The sequence below is a fragment of the Excalfactoria chinensis genome, chromosome 5 (assembly GCF_039878825.1).
Source record: "Excalfactoria chinensis isolate bCotChi1 chromosome 5, bCotChi1.hap2, whole genome shotgun sequence".
NCBI lineage: Eukaryota > Metazoa > Chordata > Aves > Galliformes > Phasianidae > Excalfactoria > Excalfactoria chinensis.
The window spans coordinates 49,169,504-49,196,538 of NC_092829.1; the positions used below are offsets into that span (position 1 = coordinate 49,169,504).

Consider the following 27,035-nt stretch of genomic DNA (forward strand, 5'->3'; position numbering starts at 1 on the left):
TAGTAGCTGTAACCTTAGAGAGAGAACAAAGGCTAGAAAATCCATTTATTGCATAAGTGTTATGCTTAGAGTTCATTCCCTATTGATTTTTCTAATCTGGAGACTTTGGGGAATGTTTTATTTTTTTATTCCTTTTCAGAGATAGGGTGTAGCAAATATGAAACCTACATTACATGAAAATATGGCTGTCTTGAAATGAGGCTTATGAGAACATGTCTATTTAAGGAGTTGTACAGCTGACTGCTCTTCAGGTCCACCTAATATGTGCTCTGATCTAACATGTATCAAAAAACATGCTTCTTGTCATTCTATACTTACTGCATCAGATCTCTCTGCTTCTAACATTATGAGCAGTTCAGTTTGCTTAGATTCTGTGGCATGAATCAAGGACAACTGGTATCATATATAGCTTGGAAGAATAAAAATTAGAAACCCAAATACTGAAGCAATTAAATCTATTTTTCCTAACAGATTAGAAAGAGATGAAGAACTAGACTTGTGGTGCTTCATTTAAAGTCAGAGTATGACTCTGGCTCAATCTCTGAATGCAATTCTTAATGCTAACTTCAATGCTGAAAATTATTCTGCAACAGAGTAAGGATTTAACCAACTTTACCATAAATAGAAATCAGAAAATTACTGTGTACATATCTGAGACCAGAGAAAGCCTCATTTATCTTACTTTGAGACTTCAGGACTGAACTGAGAGTAAGGGATAATACATATTTTAAATAAATAAATAAATAAATGACAAGAGTAAGACATTTATTCCTTTAATTGTATTCTGACTTTTTCACATTTATAAAAGCAGACATTCTCTTGCTGTCAAGACTCAATCTTGAGTATAGGCTTAGCCCCTGCTTGGATTTCAACTAGCTACAAAAAGAATGAACTGCTTCTTAAATTCTTATTTTATAAGACTCGTCTTCATTAGTAATGTGAAAATAATTCAACACGTTTCAGCCATCTTCATCAACTTCTACATGGCCCCTTCAGGGCCTTTTCTGTCCTAGTTCCCCTGGATTCATGGACATTTTCCTTATCTTTTAGGTTGAGGCTAGATTTAATTAGATGCTTGCTAGCACAACTCCATTCTATTCAGCTCAAGTTTCTGGTACCATAACTATCACCAGAATCACTGAACATGTCATCAGCAATCACTTGGGAATTTAATGTAGGGACAAAGACATAGTTTCGAACAATACAACTGAAGAGTCCTAAATTCACTGCTGTAGTCTCACAGCACATCGCCCTGTCACACACTCTCTTCACATCCAGCAGTGAATTGCAGAAGTATGTTACTAATCATCAGTAAACATTTTCCTGACAGTGACATGCAGTGCTCTCAAATGGAAAGTTACTTAGTTTTAATGGTTTTCCCAGGTACATACAGAGCCGCTCTCTTCTTTGCGGTGGGTTCATAGTCTTCATGCCTACATATCTCATCAATGCAGCGATAAATGCAACAACACCAAGATATCATGAAGTGGTTTAACGTTGATGCCTACTACACTTACAAATAGGTACCACTGTACACATTCAGAACATTAAAAATATATTTTCTGGTTCTCATGAAAGTAAGCTTTAATCTGACTTCAATAAACAGAAGTTATGCATCACACCTACAGTATATTTCAACAATAAATATCACCCAAGAAAGACAGGAACAACTTTCATTCTGAGATGAGCTTAGCTGGATGACTACTGTGATCATTTGCTGTAAATACTTAGAATTTGAAGCAATTTTTACTATTTCTGTGCTCCTTCTGTTAATGCATTTTACATCCAAGAAAAACAAACTTCAGTGAAAATATTAGCACTATAAAGTAAGCCCAAAGCTGTGAAAACTTCAACATCAGTTCTAACACTGCAGTGCATAATTCCAAAGTTTGCTTATTTTATGATAATAGAAACTTAATCTTCCCAAGTGCAGGGAACAACCTTTCGTCAACACACATTAACTTTGAATTTACAACAAACAAATCAAGAGACTGTTCAAAGTAATTACACGCGGTTGATTTCAACTTCAGATTAGTAAAGGATCTGTGTTCAGATCAAATTCTGTAGATTTAACCAACTCCAATGGAAAAGGGGATCTCATTTGCTGCAAGATTTCATTTTTAGAACACTCCTCTGGGACTAATATTTTTTCCTGCCCATACTGGTCTTCTGAAGCTCATGTCAGCTCCTCAAGGCACTGGCTTTCACAACCTCAGAAGACATAACCAAAACCCTTGAGAGCTTGTCAGTGCAGCAAATTGCTAAAGCCTGCTAGCATCTGGCTTACTAATAGTTCCGTGTTCATGGTTCTATCATTTTGGATCATCTGAATAATGTTTCTTTCTGTAAATTTTAATCTCACTGAGAATTTTTAGAAATAGTGTGCTTCAGTGACGTTTCCCTTGCAATCATAAAGGCTTGAGAGCCACCTAGTGGAAGCCCGAATCTCAGAGTCGTTGGCATCACCGTATTGCATCTCAGTGGTATCACTCCTGACGCTTCTCATAGTAGGGCAGATAAGGACTTTGGGTGGAATTCAGACATTTACGTTTTAGTTAGTTCTTTTTTACAGCAATGTGAATTCAGATATAGAAATCGAAGTACTGAATGAAATAATTAATAACCTAATAGGAATTAAGTGTTGATTTGCCTCAATGAGAAAAAAAGCTCTCTGCTTCAAAGATCTTAGCATTAGGCAACCTCATCAGGTATTGACCAGTACTGAAATTTTGCCTAAGTCCTGTTTAAAACGAGAAAGAAGGCAGTAATATATTATATATAAACATAAAACATCATTATAACAAAACCTACCGAAATTACAATCACAAATAAAATTCCATTATCTCAGATAGTCATTTCTTTACGTCTTGTTTCAGCTGCAATACGTTTGATTAATGACCACAAGGTGAAAAATGTTGGAGAGACATTTCAGAGAACTTTCGGGCAAAGCAAAGCAGTCTCCTGAACAGTAACTTTGAGGTCTCCACAGATGAAGCCCTGCGTCATAAAAGTCCTTTTCTCTCAACTGACAGAAAAATCAGTTTTGGCAAAGCAGAAAACTTTGCATTTACAGTCAAGAGGAGCAGATAAAAGCATTTGCAAGTACCATACAGTGACTCATGTAACTGCAAAGTGCCTAACTTATTATGCCACTGCTCTGGTTCAACTGAGATGCCAGAAACAAATGTTTTCTGAAACCAATCATAGTATGCTATGATAGTTAAGTTGCTGTTTACCTTTATATAAGTCAGTTATTTCACAAATCCAGGATTTTCTCTGAATTCATCCAGCCAGTTTCTGAAATTAAAACTGAAATAAAGCAGCAAAGCAGCCGCATGGACAGAAAAATAATATTATCTTACCCAGGGTGAAAAAGGACAAGATCAAAAAAGCCAGGTACACTTACATCAACATACTTGCTTCCTTTTAGAAGTCTGTCTGGCATAAGCTTGTTCCAGGAATGACTATAAAGAGAAAAACTGTTCCCTAAGATAAGAAAACTTTCTGCTCTGTTAGCATATAATATCCTGCATATTGAGACTAATGTCTCCTCTGGCCTGACAATCCAGTCCTCCTTTAAAAGATTATCAAATATATCTAACATACACAGATTATATAAATAAATAAATTCTCCAGTGACATATCTAGGCAGAGTAAAAACTGGGAATTAAGTATTAACAGAAGGAAAAACTGTGTCCAGTTCTTAACCAGAAGCCATAGCAAGGAAACCGCATCTGACACAGACCATCACTGTCATTGACCATGAGATAATGGCTTTACAGGCACAAGAATATCTTGTTAACAGAAACCCTTGGAAGCTCCTAGTCTCTTGTCTTGTTGGTAATCCTGAGAAAAGGTGAGTAACAAAAAAAAATTAAATCTAGGTTCTTCTGCAGCATGCTTAAGGACATTTAGTATCATTTAGTATGTCCATATACAGGACATTTATCAGTCAAGATGTTTTCCTATGTATATAATCAATCCCTGCTTTATGACGAAGGAAGAAAATTACAAATAGGCTTTTAGTTATGTTTTCTCAATCATAAATAATACTTTGCTTAGGTTATTCTCTTCCCCCCCCCCCCCTTTAGGTAGCATGGATTCAAACAGAAACCAGGTTGCACCCAAACTATTACATGGAAGTGTTCATCCACTGAAGTACTGCCTAATTCAGCAATTCAGACTACTCTCACCAGCTCCCCCATAGGAAGTGGCTGTAGATACTATATTTTCAAGGAAAAGCTTTCAGTAGAGTTCTTCCACAACTGGTATACTGACAAAGTCCAATCAAATGTTGCACAGAAGTTACTGCCTTGCCTTACAGACCCAAACTACAGACTGCAATAAAAATAAAATAAAAATAAAAAACCATGAAGTTAATTTGCTATATTGAAAGAGAACCTGCAGTTAGAACTTATTTTCTTGAACACAGTGACATGAATCAAGCATCTCCCAAACTGCAGACAAAACATTATGTTTCACTCCACACAGTCTAAGACTACCATGCTAGACATACTAAGCTCCAAGAACAACAATAAAGATTCCAGGTTTGCTCAGGGAGTGAGAAAGGGGATCACTTTTTGTTTGTATTTCCCCAGTGCTGAAGCTGATTACTTCGTGAGAAAGGTGATAGTGCACTTAGTGAAAACATTCCAGAGAACATAATCAAGGCAGAAAATATGCTTCCTAAAGTACCTGTTCTCAAGGATCCCACATACAAGCTTTCTATTTTCCCTAGGCGTAGTTCTGTAGTATAGTGAGATGGCACTGGAATATAAAACCAAGTATTTGCCTGTAAATATGAACTGGCAAATTGTTTGTGCCCCTCAGGACAAAGCAAAATTGAAAGGGGAAAAAGAGATAGAAGTTTGGTGGCCCTGCCAGGCAGGGGGGTTGGAACTTCAAAATCCTTGAGCTCCCTTCCAACCCAGGTCATTCTGTGACTTCTGCTTGTAAAACATACATATCCATACCTTGCAACAAACAAGGAAATGAAGGTTAAATATGCCCGTTGTGTTAAGTTTTACATGTGTCCTTTCAACACTTGCATGCTTATGTAAACACAGGACAGTCAGAAACCAAAGGAAAGCTGTATAAATTCTAAGAAACAAAACCCGCAAAGAAATAAAAATGGAAAGAAAAAGTGAGGAGGTGGAGATTTCTGAGAAAGAGACATGCCGTTTGGCTTCAGATACAAAAGGACCTTTTCTAAAGTCCTAACATGTGGTTTCCTGAGGAATACAATATTAGCTTTGCCATGTTTCTCTCCAGACAAGGCATTCAGTAAGGAAAGCTTTTAAAGAAGAAATTCCTTAAACGTAATGCTCCTTTGAATTAAGAAAATTTGAAAAAGATAGTTATTATTCTGAAAGAAGAGGTCCTTAAAGGACTCTATTACAATGACAATGAACTGTGTTAAGGATACTGATTTTAGTTGGAAAAGCACTAGCAAGAGAAAAGAGGAACAAGAAGGGGAAAAGTTGTTTGTTTTCACTTTATGATTTACAGTCCTCCTGAAAACAGGCTGAACACCAGAAGAGAAAAAAAGGCTTTAGACTGTTTCACAGTAACAACTATGGTTGCTGCAATAGATGATTATGCATCAGATCTCTCTATGAAGGAAAAAACAGCATTTCACTGACTTTGAAGCTGTGCTGATTTACACCAAGTTTATCCTGCACAGTTCTGCTCACACGGGAAGGCAAATGGGAGGAGGAAGGAGGGAAAATAAATTATTTTTATTTGCATTTAATGAAATTTGGCTTACGGGCTCTATGTGACTCAGTACTGAACATCTGGAACTGATCATAGGATCACAAACTGGGAAGCAGTCATCTGGCTTCTAGAAATACAACTTTCGGTTTCTGCTCCACAACTTTTTTTTTTTAAATGATAAACTAAACTGCAACAGCCATTTTAAGTCTTCTTAATAGCTGTAACCACAGTACTTCTAGTATTTTTCCACATCGTGGCATCAGACAACTATTACATTTTCTTTAATTCTGGAGTGGCAGTGAGGATTGCTCTCTGCACCTACACTATTAATTTAGTATTTTTCACCTTCAAGATTTTATTAAACAATGATCGTCTTTGGACTTCATTTTTTATTAGTTCCACTCCTCAAAAACTTCATGGGAGAGGCCCAGTATGTGATGCAAGATGCAGCACTGATGAACTACATAGACCGTCGTATCCTATCCTTAGAGGTATGTAAAACTACATCATTTAGTAATACTGCCTATATAAAGATTTGAAAATGCAGCTGGGGGGGCAGGGGAGGGAGGGTTGGGGATAAATACTGAAGTGGTTTTATTCTAATCAGTATCGGGAAGATAAGTTTCCAGCATTTCCAAATAAGTACAGTTAAGCAAAACTGCTGTTAAACCCTTAACTATAATGACTCCCAATTATTATTTATGGTAGGATGTCATTTCATGGAGTTATGTTTTACTCTGCTATCACTCATTTGTTTTTACGCAGACTGTGTACAGTGGAATTTAGCCAAAACCACAAGTGCTTGACATTGAGTCAGTCCATATGAAGGAATGGCATAATCATACAGTTACCGGTAGAACTGCTGTCAGTTCCTGAGAAGACAGAACACAATGCCCAATACATTTCTGTGTACAGATAAACCTGGTCAAGAGAGTGACTTAAGACACACCAATGCAGAACAGCAGCATATCTTCCCTTGAATTAGGATTTGAAATAACCCCCTTGCAGCTGCAATACATAAACAGGTGTCTGCTTTAAACTATATGGTGCCTCATAAAATCTGAGGATTTGTCTTTTACAGACAGCTTCATCTAAATTCACCAACCCTTGCACTTTTTTTAAATACAGCCAAGAATTTGACTTGAATTTCTACTCTCCATGCACATAGGCGGCAACAAAGCAATGTTTTCAAATAGAGGAGGGAACTGTAAAGGAGAGAATAGCAGAGATTAAGTAACTGTGAATGCCAGTGACATCTATGCAGATTATGTATGCGTTTCTATGTAAGCTCTTTCTGTGTTCTAACCCAAGAACAGACTGGATAAATGCAACCAAGACATACTGGATTATGTTGAAGAATTTCGAGACTTCTCAAAGATGGTACTCTCACGTCTGTCAGGACTGAACAGTTACAAGACTGAGGTTAAAGATGAAGTAGAGAATTTGCTAACAAGAGTTGAACGAGCACAAAGGGACGTTGACTATTTTGGATCTGTGAGAGATACTGAGACATGCATAGAAGTAGATGAAGACCTCGTGAAACAGCAGCTATTAGAAGCAGCAGAAGAAAAAAGGAAACTTAAAGACATGCTTAATGCAAGTAAGAACAGTTCATTTGTAGGGATAACAGATTTTCACAAGTTACATGAATACCAAAGATAATATGGCTTTTACATGTAAATACTAGTCCTTGAAAAAAGTGTATGTTTTATATATGTGGGGAAGGAGGACATAAGAACAGTCCAAATGTTTGTTTTGCATATACTCTGATATGTCATGTTTACTCCTTGAAAGCTTTTATTACAAAATTAAAAAAACCAAAACAAGTTCTTGCAAAATCCCACAACAACTGAACAATTGCCACTGCACTTCCATTGTACTGAGGAACTAATGTTGATCTTTGTTATTTGTACTGGAAACAGATCAAAGCTTTAAAAGTGAACTCAAGTTAATAAAACTTAATTCAGTACTACGTTTTCCTTCTATTTTGCTGCCCTCTTCTGTTATTCTATTATCCATCTCCCCCACTGTGTACTTTTATCAAGAAAGCACAATGGATTAGCTACGAGCAAAGCTCAATTCTAATTTGAAAGTGTAAGGTATCCATTATGAAGAATATATGCAATGTGCAACTGTCTGCAACCAAATTAAATTTGCTCATTATAAAGCATCTTTATTGTAACGTGTTTATATATAAATAATATATAATTTATATCTACTTGATGAAGACTGTTCCATTTTTGTTCAAATGTATAAGAACAGTTAGAGGAGACAAAGCCAGTTCTTACAAGCAGTTATGGAGATGGAAGATCTTTAGCATCAATTGTACAGTTTCACTGGCTTCAGAAGAAGTGTACTGAATTAATTTTACAAATAAGTTCACACTTTTCTTCTTCAGGCTTTTTCAGCAACAAGCAAATGTTTGCCCCACTAAAGCCCATGGGGAAACTACTCACCATGTGGATTTTGAAGTACTTAGGAACAAGACATTCACAACTCCTGCACACAGTAACTGTTACCACACGCTACCCAGAAGTTTGGGATTTTTGTTTTGCTGAAGCACTCTGAGATTAGCTTTTATTTATTTAAAATTGCCAAAAATAACTCAAAATATTATATATTCTATTATATAGATATGTATAGACTCGGGTACATCATATGTGTACATGATGATTATTTTTACATTCAGCAGTTGATACCCCATTCTGTTTTGCCCTGCCTTGGATGGACCTGGTAAATTCTCTTCTGCATATTATAAGGCTTGTTAATAGTGGGCCTGGAAGGTATCAGTGGATAACAAGGAAACTTTTTGATATACTTTCTGCTCACTGTGCATGTCAGTTCCTTAGTCTTCTGGCAAGATGTTAGGAAAGCCAATCTGAGATAACATTTTATCTCAAGGAGAAACCCTTCATGGAATTCAAGTAGTAATCCAGTTACTTGGTGTCTTTCTCCTGTATATGACAAACACATTGCTAATGCCTATCAGATATTTTAACACAAGGACTTTTTTTTTTTTAATTTAATCAATAAATGCTAGTTTCAGGAAAGCTGTTGTAGATTACCCTGCAACCAGTCAATGCCGTAGCCACAAAATAGGAGTGCTTTGGTAGAGGATATCAGTACACACAAATGACATAAAGGTCGATTCCTAAAGGCAAATGGAACCTTGCCAATGACTTCAATAGGTTCATATCAGGCCAGTAAAGGAACTGTTTTTTTGCTTTCTCCATTTCATCTGCTGCCAAAACTTTCTGCCTTAAGGCTTTATTTGTTCTGTTTACTAAAAAGGCTGCACTTAATTAAAAGCAATTCGTAAAACTTCAAATAGCATCTCCTGTAATATGAATGCCCTTACCTCCAGGGTCTGGGACTCCTGAAGGGCAGTGTTAGTAGCAAAGACTGAAGCAAAGAAGGCAGTCAGTATCTCCATTTTCTCAGCATCCCCATTACCTGGGCACCTACCTCATTCACACACAAATTACACATTCCTTCTTCTGCTATTAACATACTTAAAAAAAAAGCCTCTTATCCTTGACAACCTTTGACAAATACAATTGCAAGCAGGCCTTAGTTGTCCTTGTTGAAGGCTCACTTGCTACAGTAAAAGCTTTATCCTTATTTGATTCCACCGGTCATGCTTCTAACAAGAGAATAAGTAACATTAACTACATCTGTTCCCTTTGTCTTTACATCAAAGCAAATATATAAGATATATAAATAACAGAACAGCTTAGGTTGGAGGATTGCCAGCCACTAGATCAGGACATCCAGGGTACCAATGCAACCTGGCCTCAAATGCCTCCAGAGATGGGGCATCCACAACTTCTCTGGATATGCCATTCCAGTGTTACACCACTCTCTAAGAAATTTCTTTGTAACACCTAACCTAAATCTCCGCTCTTTTAGTTATTCCCCCTTGTCACATCACTCTAAGACCATGTAAGTAGTTCAATTTTTCATCCATCAGGTCCATTCAGACCTGTTCTCAATGAATTCTTCTCCCAGCCTTTATTAAGATCTGAGTCAAGGCAATCCCAAGTATAACACCTTGTAGTTGGCCTTGTTAAATGTCATTAAGAACTTGTGCACACTTTCTCAAGCCTGTCCAGACCCCTCTGGACGGCGACCCTACCTCCTATGGTGTGAACCGCACCACTCAACTAACAGAAAAAAAAAGGTAACAGAGGAACAGAGGATAAGAGAATTCCTAAATATATATGCACATACAAATATCACATATCAGGAGGATTTTATCTGGCTTTTATTTAAAAATAAATAAATAAAATCAGGATTTTAGCTGGCTTCCTGTCAAGCACAGGAACTGATTGCTTTTCGAATAACACTGGTCTAAAAACGCAACATGTGTAGCTGAAGGCTTCCTGTTTCAAATATATAATAAAATTAGAGTCAACACTACTTAACAAAGCAGTAGAAATGGCAGCAGTACAGATATACTCACCTTGGTATCTAGGTTGGTTAAAAAGAAGGTAAATAATTCAAAGAACACAAACCATAAAATTCAAATATTCTAACCTGATTTTTTTTTTCTTTGGGTATTTATTTACAGGTTGTGACCACATGCTTGCAGGTGTAAAGTCCCTAAAGATAGTCAAGAAGACTGGAGATAAGCACGGTTCTTGGATGAAAGATCCTGGCAAAAAGCATACAAAGATTTATTTATTAAATGGACCTGTGAATAATGTTATTTTTGAATTTGCAAACATCATGACATTCATGGAAAGCAATCATACACTAAAAGCACGTAGAGTTATCCTGCCATTTCCCTGGGAAGGGACTGGCCACATTATTTATCAGGGTTTCCTATTCTATCACAAACACGGTTCCTTAAATGAAATAATTAAATTCAATATCCAGAAAAGAAATATAGTTGACCATATGCTATTGCCAGGAGCTGGAAGAATTCCTGCCTATCAACTATCTCCATCTACAAAAATAGATCTCGCTATTGATGAGCATGGGCTCTGGGCAATCCATGCAGAACCAGAGACTGGAGGAAACCTCGTAATTACCAAAATCAACCACACAACCATGTCAGTGGAACACTCTTGGGATACAACATGCAGCAGCAAAGATGCTGAAGCAGCTTTCATGGCATGCAATACACTCTATGTCGTGTACAATTTTCCTAGCGGAGGCACCTCTCGCATACAATGTGCATATGATGTTTTGGGTACTGTAAATACTTATGAAATACCAGTTTTGCATTTTCCAAAACGTCAGGGAAGTCATTCCACTATTCATTATGATCCCAAGGAAAAGCAGCTCCTTGCCTGGGGTGACGGATCCCAGATTATTTATAAGCTTCAAAATCAGCAAAAAGCCTAGAATCTTCAGCAACTTTTCAAATACATTTAAAGGCTAAGAGTCTCAACGTCATTGTGGAATTACTATCATTTTGATGCACAATAACTACCATCTGCTACAACTTTCATATCTGTCACATAAATTAATGCTTACACATGCCAGTGATCTTCAGCTAGCATCTATTTAAAAATATGTAAAGTCTCATAAAGAATTAACTCCTTAGAACCATATGAATACATACATGCAAAGTAGTCTTGAAGAGCACAGTAAAAATACAGATGGGTGCGTATACACGCACAACTTATCTAACATGTTGTCTTCCTATTAAAACCATGCTTTCTGCTTCATTGTCATGATAATCAATTAAGTCCTGCCTACCAAACACACATTATCTTAGTTCCTTTCAGTGCCCAATTCACTGTAAAATAAATAATAATAATCTTTGTCAAAAGCACTGTAAAAATCACATAGTGCCAGAGAAGCGATCTGCACTGAATTAATGGCAAAGATTCACCATATTGCAAAGCAAAGCAGTAGACATTCTCACAAACATATTGTTTATGTTTAGCATATGATCTTCCTGCACATTATATCAAGGCTATTTCTAATCACCGACTTTCTAGCCTGTTTTTGTTGTCTATGTAGCTGCCCAGGCCACTTCAGGTCCAACAAACATTAGTTGTAGATGGATATTCCCACTTAACAGCTTCAATTTGCCACTTTCCAATTTTATTTTATTTTTTTAAGTGTATCACTACTTGTTTGTAATAGGGAATGTTCCTAGATCTGTTCAGAATCATACACAGTTTAACTGTTTTACTTATCAGTAATTGCTTTCTTTCCACTGTCAGCATCAAGTCCTGAGGTGCTTTCTCAATATTTCCAAACATTTCTATTGATCATACCTAAATCTTTCTTATCCTGTCCACTGACTACAGCAAAATATCTGTACAGAAAACGTGAATCAGATGAGCCCAAGTAGTACAAGTGAGTGCACATCACTTGCTCAATCCTGGCTTTGCAAACAGGAGAACTCAACAGAAATACAACTTCATTTGCTTCAAAAAAAAGAACCAAAGCAATATATGCACTAGACACGTACAAAAATACAGGTTCTGGCTTTACCTTTCGGATTTTAACTGGAAGTCAATTACAAAAATAAAGTACTAGAAATACAGTCCTCAGTTGTTTCTACAGAAAACCCATTTTGTTCTTTAACAGAAAGTGCTGACCTGTTTAAAGACAGCTTACGCAAAACAAAAAACCATCAGGCAATTATTTTGTAAAGGAGTTCCTGAATACAGCTAAAAGCATACAGACTGAGAAATTACAACAATATTGGGCTGATTTTAACATGAGAAAATATCATTCTACACAGCCTTAATAACTACAGCACTAACTCCATGCTTCAGAGGTCACAAGAAGCAGTGGAAAACATCCTTGGACTTAGAATAAGGAGGGCTGGCAACGATTTGCTGTGTGTCCATAGGTGAAAGGCAGGTTACATTATTCAGCCTTTTATTCTTCATCTGTAAGGTAACACATGCAAAATAGAGTATATACCGCCTCTGCAATGCTTTCAGATCCTAACTGCAAAAGGATGTGTAATCTTGACTTAACAAATAAAGGCTTTTGTCATAAATGTGAATTAAGCTTGCTTTTTCAGAAAAGGCATTCCTGGAGGCTCTCTCTGTGTAATAGTGTGTAGAACACACTTTATTATTATTCTGTATTCAAGATGGTTGTATCAATTAACAACCCTCAAAAACTCAGGCTAGGCAGTCTCTGAACCTTGCTGCCTGGGAAATCCAGACTCCATAATAAATTCATAGATGGCCTAATTCTGATAAAAAGTAGGTCCTGCACAGATGAGCTTCATTAAGTTATTCCGTATCACATTAAAAAGACTAAAAGCATTGTCACAAATTTAGAAATCAAGGCTTATTCACAAGGAGTGGCAAAGTTTCAAGACTTCTAACCTGACAAATATGTGAATGATAAAACATCTGTAATTCACAGATGTTAGTAATGACGTTGATTTGCTGACTGTCTGTGTGCAAACATAAGGAAAGAGAACAGAAGGACCCATCAGTGAATAAGGCTGCCTCAATTATTTGTAAGGCCTTTAATGACCTGGACTCTGCACTTTTCAGGGCGTTTACTCCAACAATTCACAAGCCAGCCACTGGATTATTCTCCCTAAAGAACAAATTATATATATATTTTTTTCTTGCTGTACTACAACCCAATTCATTCCCATCACATCTAGAAAAATATAAAAGCAACTTTATTTCATCGACCAGAGAGTTAAACAAACCAATAGCCAACCACAAAGTGCTAAAAAAGAACATAGGAACACTTAACTCGTAACTGTGCTTTAACGATTCATGCAAGAGGGACTCTCTCTGTGTCAACATCACTGAAGATTTCTTTTTCCACAAATCTGCCCAATCGCTTTTTACTTTAAAGGCCTAGTACTAAACTGCTTCCTCTATCACAGTCCATTTACTACAACAGACGATTAGAAGTCAAAGTGTCAGTGTAATTACCTGTGTGCATATTCAACTGAAAATGATAGTATCTCACATGGATAAGATAGTTTTCCCTTTAGGAGTTGCAGTGGTTTACTTTGGCTTTACACTTCCACAGTATTTGTCCAAAAGCAATTTTAACGCATCTGCAAGATGTAAGCAGATTTAATGCCAACTTTCCAGTGCCACATCTGCAGTTGGTAGAAACAACTTGTAGAGAAAAGTTCTATGTTTTGTGGGGGGAATTTTGTTTGTTTGTATTTTGAATAGGTGAAAAAAAGAAAAACTATTTACACCCTTAACTCTTAGCTTCTTTTCTGAATCCACAGAAGTTATCTGCATTCAGTAATTTCAATTACAGAGGCAATCAGAACTGAAGAAGGCTCAGAGCATGTATCACTATGCAAAGTGTTATCTCCTAAAAAGATCTAAAAAACCTTTCAGTAAATTTTTTAGCACAAGCAGTTTCACTGAATGATATTGTAACAAGATAGAAAGCATAAGATGGCAGAGCAACAAGGTCTCTGGCTACAGTAAGCAAGGATCTGCTTAAGTGTAATTGCAGTAGACAAAGAAATAAGAGAAAGAAACTGCTTATCTTCAGAAGGCTTGCAAGGTTCTCAGGTATGCAGGGATCTTTAGATGAGATGCTCTTACCTCCATTACCAATACAAGACCCTTTCAGTCATTTAGTGCATTGCATGCACCTGAGCTCCCCCCTGGGTCAGCCCTAGCTTCCCACCAGCTACTCCTGCAACATAAACCCCTATCAGTTTACCAGGCCTAGCACTGAAACGCAGGTGGCACAATCAAGTTGCAGCTGATTTCGCAAGCCATAGTTTAAGTGACTCCCTTTAAAAGGGCTATAAGGCAAAGAAATAGCAGGTTGAATGTACCTTTCTATATAAACCAAACTTTTTGGTGAAGCGTATTTGCAGATTAATATAAGTCTGCTGTAACGAGATTTACCTGATGACACTCTCAACATTGAACTTCAGTGTTATTACTCATAACAGTCACATTTACAAATCATCCTTGATAGTGTCTATGCAGATGAACTTGTTTTTCCTCACGGAACAGTCAAGCATCAGATGACTGTCCATCCAAGAAAAACAGCAAAGAATGTTCATAAACAAGACGTGAATACTTTTTGAAAAGGAATGTGCTGCATCCACAGGAATAGAATCCTGATAGCTAGCAGTACACAAGCAAGGAAAGTTCTATAGCTGAACTCATATCCCTGTTCATACCATTACTTCATGGAAGCAAATATTTCTTTCCTTTGTGCACATTTATACAACTGTACTGAATGAAGTTAACAATTTAGATTCTTAGTGAATCATGAACAAACCTTTATTGTCCAACATTACAATCACTTTTTTTTTTTTTAAAGGAACCCAAAAGGTAACTCTTATCTGTTAGAAAGCACATACAAATTTGCAGAAAGAAAAGCCTGCATGCAACAACAAAAACTGAATTATTTCTCAGGCTGAGTATGTGAGTCATAATTCATATCTACATACAGAAAGCCACCACCTTAAGCAAGAGTAACAACAAGAACACATTCATTATTGTACAAGTAAGCTTTTGATACTCAGATGCTTCTTCCAGATTTCCATTTGAACTTATAGAAAGTAGGCATAGCACAAAAGAAACAGTTTCAATTATTAAGCAGATATGAGCATATTCATAAGCTAATGTAGACACAATCAGTGCAAAATCACAAGATTCAAAAGTCACTTGCAATGCAGGTTTCCACACAACAAACCAAAACTCCTGCAGCTGTAGCACTGTAATCAAACTAAAAATCAATCCTCCCGAGAGGGTTCACAAGGGTACTTAACTCTACAACATACTACTTGTATGAGAACACATCTAGAACAAGACCTAGTTTCCTTGAAGTTACTTGAAAATTATGTAACTTCTATCACCAAATCCTAGCCTGAACTCTAACCAGAGAGATTAGAATACCAACTTTTTCTACCAAAAAAAACCCAACAACAAACGTATAACTGGAAAAACACAAATATATAGTTGTAATTACAGAGTAAATAGCCAAAGAATATCTAAGAAAAGACTCACCAGTGCTGAGGCTTTCAGTCAACATGGATGCTCACCAACGTTGAGGCTCACCACAAAAAACTCCACAAAAAAGCAATCCCTAGAAAGAGATACTACCTTAGTAGTGGTCAGCCCTTAACTGGGATCTTGGAGAGGTGCAGTCAAGCTCCACCCCTTATGAGAGAACAACTGAATTACCTTCACCTGTGCAGCTGACTGGTTGCTTGCCTCAGATGGTTGATCAGAGGTTCAGGCTGCAGTCAACAGTTTCCCTTACAAATGTCAAAAGAAAGAAAAACACATGATTCAAAAAGAACATCTCTAATTCCCTAATTAAAAACATCCACAGAGGTAGTTTACAGTAAGGAACCTCATTTAGATTTGTTTACCTCCATCCTTGGGTTTTACACAGGGACTTTAAAATGGGGTCTGTGTATCTTGCAGAAACTATCAAATACACTAGGTATGTATCCTAATTTGAGTGAAAATAATAAGGAGATTTGTTTTGGCCATACAAAAAAAAGGCAAGTATTCATACAGCAGACATTATTTATCAAACCCCAATAATTCTTCCCAATTTATTTAAGATCTGCTATAAAGTCTGAAGTCTAGTTTCTTAACAGGTATCTTTGAAGTTTAAGGGTAACATAAATAAAACTTAGGTGTTTATAGTCAGAGGTTTTGCTATGGTATGTACAGTTTCCTATTCAAGTTACTTTAAACATAAAAACTTCACAGACTTTTCCTGCTATTTCTAAAAAGCTAATCAAAGTATGGTAACCAAAATGTACCTAGACACTTATCAATAAAGCCTACTGCTTAAAGACAGAACAAACATAGTAAAGACACATTAGCTTTAAAAAAAAATCAACACATGAACTGCTGAAAGTCAGTAGTCTGATAGAGAGAAAAAAATGTATTTTATATGCTAGGTTCAATTTCAATCACTGCTTCAGGCCCTGACTCAGCATTTCCACTACAACAGGAAACGTACATTTTGTATGTTGCAGGTTACAAGCCACCCAAGGAATCTGAAAGTCTAGGATTTTCTCTTAAATGTGTCAGACATGGCCTACTACTTAAAAGTTCCAAACCATTCAAGCTAAGGCATACACATGCAGTTTATCAACTACTGGATCCAAGGCAACGATTAAAACTAGAGACCTACCACCTTTGTGTTGGTGATTGTTTGTTTGTGGGCTTGTTGGAGATCTCCTGTAGTGGACTTCAGTGACTATTTGAAGGCTGATCTTTTAAGATAATTTTAAGACACGTATCAGACAAAGACTTCACTATTCCTGACAAACATATTGCCTGATCTTCTTTAAATTTCCACAGAAAGTATCATTTCTTTACTCTGTGAAGACATATTTTAGCAAACATCTGAAAATACTGACAAAAGAAAGCTGAACAGTAAACAAGCTGAGAGCTCAGGCATGTGACTGAGTTATTGCACCTCAACTGAATCACACTAACTGACCTTGCCTGCTCTTGCAAATGCAGAGGTCAGATGAAAGCTGTTTAAACTAATCTTTACTGCCTGGGAGCTGCAACAAGCTTCACACCAATGGTTTGCTTTTGTAGCTAGGTAAAAGGTATTTTGTTATACCAGACTAAATGAATCATGATACCAAATGAAAGGTGTTTGAGGATTTTCTCTAAAAGAAAGAGGAAGGGATGGCTTCTGCAGCTGTATGATAATGAGATAAATAATTGCACAGTAACGACCAGCAAAGTCAGAAGTGATCAAGAGCATTGTCTGGAAAAAGAACAGAGATGGACAATTACGTTCTGTAAAGGAAACTGTTGATCACAGCCTGAACCTCTGATTAAACCATCTGAGGCAAGCAACTTGTCAACTGTGGGAACACAGGTGAAGATAATTCTGCTGTGCTCCTGGAAGGGGTGGAGCTTGACTCCATCTCTCCTAGATCCCATTTAAGGGCTGACCACCGCTAAGGTAGCATCTCTTTCTGGAGTTTGCTTATTTGTAGTGTTTTTGTGGTGAGCCTTGGCATCAATGAGCACCTCTCTTGACTGAAGGCTTCAGAGTTGGTGAGTCTTTTCTTTAGATGTTCTTTGGCCATTAATTTCCAGCTATACTTGTATTTTTCCAACTGTTCACCTTCAATCTCTAAATCTGCAGGTGGGACAGCCTTGGAATTGTCCTGTTGTTATGGGTTCTCTTATGTTAGAAGTTAGAAAACTAAAGAAAAAACTTGAAATTACTCAAAGAAGTCAGATCTTCTTTGACTCAAACCTGAATTCTAGCTGGATATGTTTCCCAATAGAACACTGGATATCTTTATGCTAGAGAAACAGCTTAATAATATCTTGATGTTGGAATTACTTTTTAGAATGTATTTTTTTTCAACTATGCAAAAAAAGTCAAACAAATCTGAACAGACACTAAATCCTACAGCATTCAGTGTTCAGTTTGACTGAAGTGAGATCTATGACTCCAAACTGCCTTAGTACAGGAAATAGAATAGCAGTTTATGTGGTAGTGTGTTCCCTGTGTATGAGCTTGGCGTAGCTTACAGTAAAAGCTTCATTTTTAAGCTATAATAAGAGGGCCTTTGTGAGATGGTGAGAATGAACTTGGAGGCAGATGTTTTGGAAAGCTGTGTCTGCCTGGAAAGGCTGCACCTGCCTTCCATTGGATGTTCATGTACTGTGGTAGGATTGTTGACCATTAAATAAGCACAAAACGTATAGACAGAGCAATTACCTGTCAGTCAAGAATTCTGAACGCTTTCTCGAGGTCATTCATGCCTCTTTAAAAGATGAACGCTAGGTGGAGCCAGGGCCTTGCAGCTCTACTGGCTAAATGTAGGGAGTTACAGCTGACTGACACACAGTTCCAATTCATTTCTAACAGTCAGATCAATGGCTCTTTTAAATGTGATTTTAAAATGCTGAATAGAAGTAATGGGGCACTTCTAAAAACATGAGCTGCCTATTTAAAACTTCAGGAATATAAACAGAAGACTGGGGGGAAAATCTGATGGGTTAGTATTCTCTAGAAAAACTATATGCAAAGCAATCAAAACTTAGTGTATTTCATCTGCCCTAAAACAAGATCTCTGTAAAGATGGTGTTCTCAATAGGGGGGGGGGGGGGAAATAGTAAGTATGGTTTTAGAAACAAATATCTCTACCTGTTCAGTAAGATTTCAATCTCTTGTGAGAACTCTTACTAAGTACTTTTAGGAAGTAGAATTGTTGGGACTGAATTTTAACTGCATTTCTTGAAGATGATTACTCTAATGAACAGTATAATTTTGAGAAAATATAACAGCAACCTGGACTACAGTGCAATGGTAATTATATCTTGGTGAGATAAATTGATACAGAGCAACATATGGGAGCTGACAGGTATCTCCTCACTGATTTCAAAGATGGAAGTAATGAAAATGATCCTTAGAGCAGTACCCAGCAGTGTTCTCTTCTGGGTTCCCTACTTGTTCTTTTTCATAGGTCTTTTTTGAGGAGGATGATTCTGCTGTCCCTGAATAAGCTTCATTGTTAGATATGAGAAGCAAAGATGTAACACAATGCCAGCTTTGTGACAGTAACATGTCTGCACTACTGCAGAAAGAAACCATTCTTACTGAAGGAGGGACTTATGGAATGGCAATTAGCTGGGAGGAGAGGACAGCTGAGGTAGAGCTTCTGCAAAGTGCTACAGTGAGAGAGACATAGAATTAACCTACTTCTGTGAAAACTCAACACAACTCAAGATAGACAGAAACTACAAGCTACAGTTAGCCCTAGATTTGGATTGTCTCTGATGGTACATTAAGTATAAGCAACCTATACATCATAGATAATAACGTAAAATGATAACTGAATTCTGCAGTGATGCAGGATGCCATTTTGTACTTTGTGCTACTCAAAGTAAGTGCTGCTACCTGAGTGAGTGGCAGTAATTGCACAGCCTCTGTTACAGGTCCTGCCCCTCACAAAACTCAAGCTGGGCCATGCTCTGGGCATGTGCTAGCAGGGCTTCAACAATTCCAACTCAGGTGTGAATGAGAAAGGAGGTAACAAAGCTAGGTAGCCATAAAGTAGTACGTGAGGTCCCAGGTGGTGCTTTCATCACATGAAAAGTCACCTGGGCACATCCTTAGCCTGGGAGCAAAGCTAGCTGGGGAGAAGAAAGTAGGCTGGTGTTGGAAAAAATTTCTCAGCTTTACCCAGAAGGATGCAAACTCCACTGACAGTAACACACTGCAACAAGCAGTGCTATAGTAATAGTGTTTGTTATGTGTTTTGTGCTATCAAGTCTATGTGTGATTTGTGCTATCAAATGCTATGAAGTTGACCATAGCTCCATGCGACCTATTTAATATGGTTATCTCAAAGCTGAGAGGTAGACAAAGAAAAAATCAAAAGCAAACCAAGCCCAGCCTCTGGATTCTTGCAGATTTTAATTATTCTTTAGCATGTTCAGGGATGTTTCAAAAGCATTTCTGCCTTCCATTTTCTCTCTCCCCCACTTCTGGGCATGTTTGCTTTGACACTGTCTTGGTAAACAATTGGATCTCAAAACTGATATCGCTTGCAGCCCTTCATAGGGGCGCAGAGGGAAATGGGAAGAGGTGGTGAGCTTTTTCTGTGGAGATACTGATGACCCATCTGAATGCTTTTTTTATGGGACCTACTGCAGGGAGGCTGCTTGGGTACAGGGGTTGGACTAAGGCACCTCTTTGCACCCCTGCAGTTCAGTGATTCTGTGCAAACGTTTCCACGTTTACAAATACACCAAATGCAGCCAAAAGGGAATCCTAAAACTGGGGGTGATCATTAGAAGTAACATAGTCACAGGAAAACATCGGGAGTATTAATAAACTTAGGCTAGCTAGCTGGAAGCGAGCGCTATCACAGAGGTAAGGCTACAAACGGACGGTTGAAACGGAAACGCTCCGCAGAGAGCAAAAAGTGCGTGTTTTAACTACAAGGGCTCGCAACTCTTGGTCTCGCTTTCTGCTAAACGCTTACCATTGTTCGGTCGGCTCCCTGCAAAGCCGATTGAAGCAGAGGTGCTCAGCAGATGCGTGCCGTGTGGGATCCGTGTCAGAGCCGCAAAGGGTGACCCGTCTGGGCGGGAACATGACGGCGAAAGTTATCGCGGTGTCACATGCGGCGGGGGCCGCGCGCGCCGCGCTCCTCGTGCTCGTGAGCTAAGAGCGGAGCGCGGCCAAGCAGGTCGGTCCCGCGGGCGGGCGCTGCTCGTTGGGCGGCTGCGGGCGCTGCCGGCGCGAGCTTGGCGGTGAAGCTGCAGCTGGAGGCAAGTGAGCGGGGCGGGGGCTGCCGGCGCTTTCTGGGGCGGTTTGGCTGGTTTTTAGCAGGGGACGTTCCGCGAGCGCTGCCGCAGATGGGGCTGCAATGCTGCAATGCTGCAATGCTTTGCCGCTTCTCCTTTGAAGCGTGTTTTTTTTCTTTAATGGCGTTAAGAGTTAAGGGCTCCGTGCCGTTTGAGAAGGTTTTTAAATAGACGCGGCTCTGAGGTCCTGCGGTGTTTATTCTCACAAGGGAGAGAAGTTTTGAAACTTGAGCTGCAGCGGCGGTTCAATAAATAAACTGTTGCGCTGACATTGAGCAGTCGGCTCGGAAATGCTGTCAGCGGTGACAGGCGGGCGCAGCCACGGCCCCGAGCGAAGAGCTGCCTCGGGAGGGTGGGGGGGGGTTGCGATGAAGGAGCAGCTGGGAGACGGGGCTGGAGGAGGACGGAGCGTGGGGTGACAAGTGATCCCCGTCACGGGGCTCAGCGCTCGTGCTTTCACGCTGATCAGATGAAAACGTCTCCCTCTCTGCAGCTGTGAGGGTGATAAGCGACAGTGTGCTTTTAGGTGCCGACGTGCGTTCGGTTTGGCGTGGAGCGGTGTGAGATGCTCCATTGGCAGCCTGGTGGATCTGAGCGCCTGCAGGTAGGAGTGCAGCTGTGTGCTTTGGGTGATTTGCATGCACAACACACGGTATTCCCGCAGTCCTAAAGGTCTTGCATCACGCCACATTTTCAATTGTAGGGGGTCGATAGGAGAGGGGAACAGTGAGGGGTGTTTTACTGCCTGGCTTTTTTGTTGTTCTTTTCTTTATTATGCAGGGAGTAGCAATATGTGTGCAGGTGTATGAAGGGTTTCGTTCTGAAAGTCGTATGGAAATCTAGAGGGAGTAGATTGGGGAAGTGAAGGAAGCTGAATCTCAGCTTTCCAGATGTACTGATATGCTCTGCTTGTGTTCCTGACTTTGACTTGGATCTGCTCTGCAAGCTACATTGCATTTTCCTAATGGAGGAGAACCCATAATACCAGAAGAAAAGTCAAATAAGGATAAACCTGAACAAGCATAGGTTGTTTTTAAGTGATATGAATTTGCTGATATCCCCGCTGGCAGCGATTGTAAGGGCATCCTGTGCCTAAAGGAAGCCCAGTGAAAAGAACTCAGAGGAACTTTAACTTGGTCTTCTGGACAAGTATCAATATGGGAGAGAGGAAAAATGATGTCAAGACCCCAGAAATGAGACTGTAGCTGAGCTCAAGAGTAATCTTGCCACAAACAGCCAATGTTTGTATCTGTTGTTGACATGTGATGTGCCTCAAAATAGTGATATTCCTTCCTGAATCTTAAATGCTTTATTTGTCTGTGTCAGATAATAATCTAGAGGCTTGACAAAATAGCAGTTTATTTGCCATACACCTAGGACCCTGCCCTATGGAAAACATAAAATTTAAAGGAGAGGGCAGGAACCAATTAATCCTGTTCGGTTGACGCATGGTAGGCATTGGGCTGGGAGCATTGCTCCCTGGTTGCGAGTTCCCTTGAAGCTTTTATTTTCTGCCTCAGAAATGATTTGAAGGAATGGTTGCGGAGGATGTTGCTTCTACCATCCTTGTTATTCCACCTATGTTATACATGTTAGGATTATGCTGGAAGCAAGGAAGCAGGAAAGGTATAAGTCGAGCATCTTGGGTTCTTTAATCAATTCTGCTTGCCCAGTCTGTATGTTGAGAGAAATCCAAAGCAGGGTGAAAGAGTGGTCTCTGTCTTTTTTTTATACTTTTTCCTCTATTGCACTTCTGTTACACTGTATGTCTGCTGCTATATATCATCTGTGCATCTCACTGTGGTGAAGTGTGTATGAGTGGAAGATGTGAAGAGAATGGATGGAAGAGAGTAAGAGAAAACTTAAAGAACAAAGGAGGAAAGCAGAGTAGATGATGCTGTGAGTGCAAACATAGAAAAAATGTAAAAACATGAAGGAGGTGATCTACTCTATTGTTTTGTTTACTTTTTTTACTCCTTGCAGCTTTGCTTTATAGCTCTCATTTGTCACTTGTTTCCAGTTTGTTCCCCCCCCATCTGTAGACACTGTTCTCATTCTTATTAGACTATTTATAAACTTAGTTCACTTCACTAGAGCTAGGGAGGAAAAATGTTTTGAATTGTCTTTCATCTCAAACAAATGAGGGCCTTGACCTGGAAAGATTAGGAAAAGCTATTGGCTCACATAGGTAAGGCAGAGCCTCTGTGTGGCCTTAGATGTCTGTGGTATGCTTCAGAGAATCTACTGCTTATCAAAGCAGAGAAATTATGCAGAAGGAAATGTGTTCTGTGATAATGATCACTCAGTATAGATACAAACATTCTAGTTCAGCAAGCTATCCCACGCAAGGCTTTTCTTCACTTTCTAGAACTTAACTACTAAGGTAAGAACAGTAATGTACCAAACATAACCTATGGTAGTAGAGAATCTTCAAAAATTACTTGTATATTAATGTGGTTTCATTGTGCAAATCTGTGGAGATGCTTATAATCTCCATTTGTGCCCTTATACTCAGAATTCTGTGAACTCAACTTATGATATGATCTTTAGATTCTCATACGCTCCCAGATAAAGTTTAGCCAGTAATGGCTGTCCTTGGAGGTACCACTTACCAGGACCAGTTACCAGAGTTCAGTAGATGGGCAAGAAGTCACAATCTTTTTAGTTGGAAGGGACCCTTGAAGGCCTGGTCCAGCTCCCTGCAATGAACAAGGGACATCCACGGCTAGATCAAAGCCCTGTCCAGCCTGACCTTAAGCATCTCTCAAGGACCCTCTTTCACCCCATCTGTGCACAACCTGACCCAGTGCCTCACCACCCTTGTCTTTGGAAAAAAAAAGACTTCTTTATATCTAATCTAAATCTCCCCCTTTTAGTTTGAAGCCATTTCTCCCTATCCTGTCACAATAGATCCTGATAAAGAATTTGTCCCCTTCCTTCACATCATCCCTCTTTTGATATTGAAAGGCTGCTCTCAGGTCTCCCTGCAGCCTTCTCTTCTGCATGTTGAACAGCCCCAGCTCTCTCAGCCTGTCCTCACAAGTGAGGTTGTTCCATCCCTTGTATTATTTTTGTGGCCCTCCTCTGGAATCACCAGCTCTGAGGTGATGAGATGTATCTGATAAGCTGTGATGGCCTGAATTCTTTTCTGCCAGCCCACCGTGCAGTGTTGTTTCCTAGTTCTTTTGATTTTGAATGGGTGCACACTTGAAGCAACGATATAAGAGTACTTTTATAGCTAGATGCTTCTGCCTGTATTTTTTTTTAACACTATGTTTTTATTGCAAGTCTCCTGTGACCTTGTGACACTATAATTACTTGGTTTTTATCACTGTATCTCATGGGACCTATTTACTATAATCCCAAAGTGCTACTTCCCAATAGCACTTTTATTTGGCAATTCACTGATGTACAGAACAAAGGAGTTAAATTAAAAAGGTAATTCTTTTCTGAAAGAAAAGTTAATCTTAATAGCACTGTTATCAGCTTAGTTCAATTTGTGGATTTTGTTTATACTGTGTGTCTGCCAAGTTACAGTGTAGTGTTTTAAAGGACTATAAAAGTAAACTGGATTTTAAAGTTCACTTTGATCACCTGTAAAGCAAGATTGTTTGGGATATTGTATAGCCTACTAGTATTTCTGGACCTGTGACCCAAAGATGCTGAGGAGAAAGAGCTGTGTGTTTTCATACTGATTAAAGAAGAACAATGCTCCCATAGGTATCTTTATGTACATAAGACAGCCCTAACATGCAGTTTTCCTACTCAGCTTCCTGAATATACGTGTGTATATATATGTAAAACACCAGTAATATGATCTCTTTAGAATGCAACTTTCAGCATGCTCTTGCAAGGAGAGTAAAAGGAAGATTGTATTTATATTTAACAGAATTAATTTATAAGACCCCATTTCTCTCCCACTTTGAAGTTAGCCTTCTTGCTGAAATTGTGAGGCAATTTGTTTAGAAAATAGTTCTTTACATGTACTGAACTGAGTGTAGTTTGTCATCTTTATAGTTATAACATATTCTGAATGAAACTCATGAGGGAAGAGCTTTATTTTATACCAGTCACTGTCAAAAGTTCCAAGTAGTGACTGATTGAATTTAAAATTATTCTAACGCAGGCTATTTTTCTTTTGTTTTGCTTTCTGTATTACTTCAGGGTTTGTTTGTTTTCTTCTGCCAATAAAGCAGAGTACATTTGGTACAGGACCAGTAACATATTCCTATACAGAGAATTGGAAAGTGCACAGCTGTTCAGTGGACAAATGAATATTTTCTTAAAGCTTCCTATACTTATGTTTCACAGTATCCAAGAGAGAGTGAAGATGCTTTTCAAAATTAGTCTTGTGTGTTTTGCCCATTAAAATGGACAGTAAAAATCTGATTTTTCTGCTGAATGGTCTACAAGATAATGGAGAGCCATTAATATATAAAATATATTCTTATTTTATATTATATTGATATAAAATGTACGCTCCTCTGTTTAACTGAATCATCCAGCTGAAATGTGAAGTAAGAGGGGATCAGAGTTGAGGGCTGAATACTGCTGAAAATTTGCTGCTTCCTAGTTTAGAGAGAAGAAATAACATGAAACTGAATGGTGACATACAGTATGTGCTTGGAATGGTAAATAATGGATGTGACTGTTGGAAACATAAAATGACAGAAGTGTGAATTGCTAATTGTAAGAGAAATCTTTATGTATCACTAGAAGATATAGTGCTAAGTTAGTGATGGTTTCCTGAAGCAGATGTGAATTCGGAGAGAACAGATCAGCAGGCCTGGGTTTACCTCAGCAAAGTCTAGAACTAGGTTTTTGTAGTGGAAATGTTAAGTCAAGGTCTGAAGCAGTGATGGCACCTGATGGCACCTGAAGGCAGGGTCAACCCAGAAGAGGTCAGCTGCATGGAGTGCACTTGAATGACTGGAATGGCTGGAGCCAGGATCCACCACTTCCCAGACCTCATTTAAGGGTTGGCAGTGGGTGTGAGGGCATCTCTTGCTAGAGATCCCTGCCAAGCTGAGGCCGTCCAGTGGTAAGCAGCTCTTTCCTTCATTTCTGTATTTATGGCCGCTGCACTTGGACTCATTCTCATCTGCTGTAGCCAAAGACTTTGCCATCCTGTTTTTAGGGCAATACTTTCCATCTAGTTATAGCATTACAGCTTGAGAAGTGAAATGTATTTGAGGGAATCGATGGTAAGAAATACCGTATGACAGAAGACAGATTCATGTAGTTGCTTATCAAATGCTGAATGCGAGTCTTGTTTTCTTCAGAGCAATGATGCACACTGTATGAATATTCAGTGAATGATTCACTTACTGGCTCTGTCTCCATGCTCTAAAATCAACCGACGAGATAAATCTAAGCTGCTTAATTCTAGTCTGGATTTCAAGCACTGACGGAATGGCAACTGATGTTTTACTTTATCTGCTTCTGAAAACAAATCTGGTTGCTCTCCAAATTCAGAGATGATTTACATGGGGATGCCTTCTTGTTTCTGTCTCTGTTTATATTAAAAATATTTTTCCATCTGTACTGTTGACTACCTGTAGGATGTTTTCAGAAGTCACAGGTTTACAAGGGAAAATATTTTCCAGTCTGTCCCTTTAATATAGTCGGTGTTTTTATTCCACTAAATGCCATGCAGTTAGTAGCATCTGCTTATAATGAATAATCAGAACATCTTAATCTAATGACATTGCAGTAAGATTTATTAATGTATTTGTGATGATGAATTAAGGTATGTAATGCATTCAGCTTCCATGTTGAAATACTCTGATGTTTCACTACACAGGAGGGGAAAAAAAAAAAATCTCTATTAAAGACAGTGGATAGGTAAAGCCTGTTCCTAAACAGATTATTAAAAACAACAACACAAAACTGAATAAGCCGTCCTGGGGAGCAGGGTTTCTGCATTTCACGGGGATGGTATTTACCGTGCTTAATATTAAACAGAGGATGTTTTAAAGCATTATTGCATGAGACTTGTCCATCCTTTAATTAAAACATACTGTTCCTCTGTGGTTCATAGCTGAATTTGTTAAAATACCTGTGTACTCTATG

At 38.6% G+C, this 27,035-nt stretch overlaps 2 protein-coding genes and 1 long non-coding RNA gene across 9 annotated transcripts in view; 2 read left to right on the forward strand and 1 right to left on the reverse strand.

Moving 5' to 3' along the window:
• The first annotated feature begins 5,887 nt into the window (after positions 1-5,887).
• Positions 5,888-12,681, forward strand: OLFML1 (olfactomedin like 1). Its single transcript, XM_072338596.1, has 3 exons — positions 5,888-6,206; positions 7,027-7,315; positions 10,286-12,681. The coding sequence occupies exons 1-3, from the start codon at positions 6,081-6,083 to the stop codon at positions 11,062-11,064; spliced, it is 1,194 nt and encodes a 397-aa protein (XP_072194697.1). The 5' UTR covers positions 5,888-6,080; the 3' UTR covers positions 11,065-12,681.
• A 2,980-nt stretch (positions 12,682-15,661) lies between these two features.
• On the reverse strand, positions 15,662-20,807 carry LOC140252646 (uncharacterized). The gene is made up of 3 exons (XR_011903682.1): positions 20,639-20,807; positions 15,834-15,907; positions 15,662-15,735 (listed from the first exon to the last, which is right to left on the reverse strand). It is a non-coding gene; the product is annotated as an uncharacterized lncRNA (long non-coding RNA).
• The window catches only part of PPFIBP2 (PPFIA binding protein 2), a 92,744-nt gene continuing 83,322 nt past the window's right edge, over positions 17,614-27,035 (forward strand). For 5 of the 7 annotated variants that reach the window (XM_072337553.1, XM_072337557.1, XM_072337559.1 and 2 more), the window contains exon 1: positions 17,614-17,690. The gene's annotated coding sequence lies outside the window, so the exon portion shown is untranslated. Of the gene's footprint in view, positions 17,691-20,742; positions 20,846-21,042; positions 21,148-21,456; positions 21,568-27,035 lie in introns of those variants that run through there. The other 2 variants (XM_072337554.1, XM_072337556.1) reach the window with 2 other exon arrangements.